Source organism: Pundamilia nyererei, unplaced genomic scaffold (genome assembly GCF_000239375.1).
Source record: "Pundamilia nyererei isolate P.nyererei 1_Seehausen unplaced genomic scaffold, PunNye1.0 scaffold00048, whole genome shotgun sequence".
In the NCBI taxonomy this organism is placed as follows: Eukaryota; Metazoa; Chordata; class Actinopteri; order Cichliformes; family Cichlidae; genus Pundamilia; species Pundamilia nyererei.
Window position 1 is genome coordinate 1071239 of NW_005187449.1, and position 5317 is coordinate 1076555.

Below are 5317 nucleotides of genomic sequence, written 5' to 3' on the forward strand. Positions count from 1 at the left end.
ATATATATATATATATATATATATATATATATGTATATATGACTCCACTGTGTGGAAGGTCCCTGATCAGAAGTCCACCAAAAAATATGAGTTACTGGCTTCTGAGTAAAAAAACTCATAAGTAATAAAACTCGATTCCTGGTTTCCCACTAGTCTACATGCCAAATATCCTTGGCCAAGATACTAAACTTTGGAGGGGGCAGGGATAGCTCAGTATGTGGAGTGATCGGAAGATCGGGGGTTCGAATCCACAGAACGGTTACCCTGAGGTACCCCTGAGCAAGGTACCGTCCCTACACACCGATCCCCGGTGCGCCTGCTTATTGGCTCCCCACTGCTTCACTGGGTGAATGGGTCAAATTCAGAGAGAGTAATTTTACCACGGGGGTCAAAAAAGTATACATTATTATTATTATTACTGCAGATGGAAATAAATCTTTTGCTGTTGTTAACTCTTCTCAATTCAAGACTAATTTGACCCATTCTGATTATTTTCAGCCCCATATTTTTACTTTTACTCACCTTTGCATGTTTCATGGCTGAAAATAATCTTCCAAAATTATTCTGCCTTTAAGGCAATTCCCTTAACCCTCTCAGGCTCAAATTAAGTTTTTGTTGCTAATGCACAAAAGAATACCTGCAGTGGTACTTCTGAGTAAAAAAACTTATAAAATATGTATGTGGGGTAATCAGGTTGTTAGCTTTTAACTGTTGCAAATCTGCAAAGCCTGCCTTGAGAGGGTTAAGCTAAAGCTAAAGCTAACGCTACTGCTTTCTGAAATTATCCATCAATCAAAACTAAACCTTGGTTCTAATCAGACCTTGAATCTTGGCCTGCTTGTACAGCAGTACCAGACGATCTGTTTCAGGTGGAGGCGCCTCAGCAGGCTCCACGGTTGGATCAAACAGGGGCAGCATCATGGCTGCCAGGTCCTGGCCCACTTCCTTGGAGTTAAAGTTGGCATGTGTCCACTCATCTATGTAGTAACGGCGGGAGAATTTGGTGAGAGGCCCGGCAGCCCAAATGGACGAATTGGTGGTTCTGAAGCTGGAGTTTATGACAAGCCTGCCATCAAATACCAGGAAGGACTTGTTGAAGCTGTTGAAGGCGTCATAGTCGACTCCTTTATTGGAGAGGTTGATGAACACCTGAAAGGACAAAAAGAGCCATCGAGTTTCGAGGTGGAATCTTTATTGGATTCACACTTTACACGATCCAACATCTACCTGATGTTTTTACCTTTCTTCTTTTATGTATATATATCTGATAAATATGAGCTACAGACGGGGAACAAACTGGGGGCAAGTCTTTGTAAGAACAGAGGAGTCGACCCCTGCTGGACACTACAAAGAATGCAGGTTAAAAGCCACAGCTTCACTTTGAAGCACACCCATTTTTTAACATATTCAGTCTGTGCTTGAAATTAAACTTCCCAAATTAAGATGATAAATATAAGATGGCTCTTGAGTGGTGAGGCTTTCAGGAAACTAAATACTGACACAGAAGATTATTCATCCTGAAGTCCACAAGCTGCTCAGAGTCAAGAGGCCTGAGTGATGAAGCTGCGATGACAAACCCACGATAAAACAAACCCATAATATGTTCTTTGAAAAAACAAAACTCTGGAGGTGGAATAAAATTGTCATTTATTAAACTTATAGGTACTTTGGGGTTTTGCATTCATTGTTTTCCTAAATACTTGTGTGTCTGTCTTCCACAGCATGTGAAATACACACAGACTAATGACAACAGGGCCTTGCACACAGCAGAATTTTAACAAGAAAATTCAACACAAACCCAGAAGCAGAATCATCTTCTTTCTGAGACAATGGAAGTCATGGAAATGGGAAACACACCAACATCATTTTGTGCTTGACAAACACAGTTTGCTTCCAGGAGGGAAATTAACATCCAACCAAGAGCCACAATCTGGAGAATTCAGCCGCTCAAGCTTTTCCAGCTCTACCAGGCACCTTGGCCAGTAACCCACCATTGTTTGGATATGATTTCTTTTTGTAAGAATTAATAACCCGTCTGGATGAGCACTGAAAGCATCCGGTGGATTTTGAAAGCATCAGAAATTCTGACTTACTCCACACTGCAGATGGAGAGGCTCTGCATCAGTGGTAAACGATGCCGATGTGAGCGGGTCGGGTTGTTTGCCATTGTTAAACTGGGCCAGCACACAGTTACGGTGGATCTGGACCATGGCGTTCTCCATGGCCATCGCCGCGGCTTTTTCTACAGATGAGTCCAAGAAGCTGGAGACGCCTGGCACAGGAGGCAAGAGGACAAGATGGATACGAGATCCACGAATGCCGAGGCTCAGCAGAGTCTCTACGGTGGTGTAGATGTCGATGTTGTTTCCGTAGACGATGGCGTTATCTGAGAAGACGCAAAGAAGGAAAGGTTTCATAGTGAGAGTTCACTCACAAACTCCTATGTCAGGTTTGGCAGAAAAGAGAATTCCTCTTAAAAAACATACATAAACATTCATTGTTTATGTGAGGTGGTTAATGGTTAAAAGTTACTGGTTAAAGTTACTAAGCCGCATGATACACCTGCATAAATATGAGTACTTGGCCTGTTTCCCTACGTGAACTTTGGACGGCTTCAAGACAGTCAGGTCGGGATGTTTTTATCACATGTAGCACACAGGAGGAAATAACCAACTTCACAAATACTCACATGATGCAGTAAAAGCACCAAAATATTGGTCAGTATTTTTATTGAAAACTGTGTGAGTCAATCCAAAGTGCAAAAAGGACCAACAGAGAAGGCAGTGCAAACGACTGCAAGAGAAACACAAAACATGATGATGACCAAATCATGAAAATCACATAAAAGAAAAATATAATGAACTGATAATATAAAAATAACAAAATAAACAAACACAGAATTAGAGAAAAATAAAAGAATAAAACAAAAATCATTGTTGAAATGTTGACAGTGGACTTGGGCATGAAGTGGACTTCACTTAGACGGCAATAACAGTAACAGAAGAAGCCCGATCAACTTCTATTTCTATGCAAGAGGTTGGACTTGGAGGAAGAATATGATGTTAACATATTGTGGAGCAGATCTACGGCAGGCTTTAAAAACAAACAGGGATAAACAACTGAGAGGTTATAAAAATATGGAAAACTTTTTCTATGTCCTTAAACTGTCTCAGCGATGGTTTAAACGATAAAAAGCTGCTCTTCACGACATGACAGACCTCACTGTTAAAAGGCAAGAAACTATCCATAAAACACACACTAGCTGCTTTATTCACACTCAGCAAAATGTTACCTACAAAGTTTTATATTACTGCAACATTTATTGAGAGCTTATAGTGGAGCACAGTTGTTACCTTCCACTCTGAAATCGGTGAAAAATCAGCCGCTGTCCCTTCATTAATGAGAGACATGAAACGTGATGCATGAGAGGACTCAGATCCAAACAAAAAACTGCAGTAACAGCTTTCTGAAAACAAAAAATGAATTTACATGCATTTTTCTCCATTTAGGAGCTCTTGTATGTTTTTCTGATTGTGAGCACAACAGATGTTATTGTCCAAAGATACAATACAAATAATCTCTCTTTTTCAAACCAATGTTTTCCAGTCTACAGACAATAGCTCAGTCTGCTCAGGTTTTACAAACGGCCTTGGAAACGAAGGGAAAAGCTACACATTGTTCTACAAGAGGCCCTCGGCTTGCTGAACTCTGAACCACAGATACACAAGGACAAATGAGAGCATCTGAATGAGTTTTCCTTGTACTTCAGCTCCTCGTGCTTTGCTGTTTGTAATGGACAGCACCTCGACCGCAGGACCTTCATTCCAAAGGTCCGACAGACAAAGAGAGCACAAACTGAAATTTTATATGTGCGTGAATTCATGGCAACTCACGTAAACAGAGTATTCCTAGTTATACTAAAACTAAGCTAACAGTGAAAAATCCTTTCATTAAAATAACAATACAATTGTTTTGAAAAGAGAGAACATGTGCTTACAAAAGATTTTTTTTGGGGGGGGGTGGGGGGGCATTTATATGATTATCTTTAATTTGCAAATATGTTTTTGCAAATGTAACAAATAAATAACAGATCAAAACAACTGCCTGCTGTCCAGTGAGCCTGTGACTGTGTGGATGGACTCAAGCTAAGCTAAGACCTCTCAGAGAGTGGACCTGACCAGTGAATTATGTGATATGGAAATACAACCTTAGAAGGCATCGAGTTAACCGATGCCTTCCAAATCATGTTCAGTTGAATACTCTTACAGTTTTTGTTCCTGTTTCATGCAGGTCACCGGTGAAAATATAATTTAATTACAGAGGTTACATTTTTTTTAAAAAGGGAGCAAAAGTAACAAGTAACAGCCCTGATGTGTGAAAAAAGGCTGGAAATACAAAAAACCTGAACTACAGCAAACCATAAAAGCACTTTGATCAATAAATATTGGTCATAATCTTGACTTACATCTCGATAAAATCAGATTTTATTACAGAAGCGTGATGTTTTGCGTTCAGCTCTGGCTTTACCAGCCAATTGCTGAAAAATCAAAGCTTATCAGCAGGTTATGGCGTGAAATAAAAAACACAATGTTAATTAACATTTACATGATCTGTGTGACTTGTCAGTTTTGTTGATGGTTTCAGTGAACGGTGGAATGATGCGTCAGTATGAATTATGGGATGTTATTATCTCCTTTCCTGTCATGAAAGATGGTTCAGCTGCAGGAGGTAATAAAGGAAGCACAGAAGCACCTTTCCTTAGTAATAACAGAATTCAAACAGCTCTTATTGTGGCTGCCACACCTCTGGGTCACTTCACTCAGTCAGGAACCTTCCAAAGGCTATTCAACTGCACCTGGACTGTGAAGAAAAACAGCTAATGCTACTGTGTGTTATCTGAGGTAGCTTTTTTTTTCCATCATCTCTCTCTGTTATTAAACCAAAGTAAGGTCACATTGACCCAGCGGTCTTAGCTAATTATAGGCCAGTCTACTCTTGAAAGAGTAGTTGTAAAGCTCTACCTGAAACCTGACTGAAACTCTTTAAATAAGCCATTCCTCTGCAGAAGATCAGAGCTCATCACAGTACAGAAACAGCTTTAGTCAACGTTACAATCTTCTTATGGCCTCTGACAGTGGACTCATATCTTTGCTTGTCCTGCTAGACCTTCGTAGCGTTCGATACTATTGACCATAATATCCTATTAGAACGATTATAGCATGCTGTAGGTATTACAGGTATTGCACTGCAGTGGTTTGTATATCTATCTTATAGATCCCAATTTGTTCATGTAAATGGAGAGTCCTCTTCACACACT

At 40.0% G+C, this 5317-nt stretch overlaps 1 protein-coding gene across 1 annotated transcript in view; it reads right to left on the minus strand.

Moving 5' to 3' along the window:
- Positions 1-5317, minus strand: part of LOC102192695 (cilia- and flagella-associated protein 61-like) — a 14145-nt gene that overhangs the window by 5378 nt on the left and 3450 nt on the right. The window contains exons 2-3 of the mRNA XM_005732729.1: positions 2094-2386; positions 822-1149 (exon numbers count right to left, since the gene is read on the minus strand). Of these exons, the coding sequence (XP_005732786.1) occupies positions 822-1149; positions 2094-2386 (621 nt within the window). The remainder of the gene's footprint in view (positions 1-821; positions 1150-2093; positions 2387-5317) is intronic.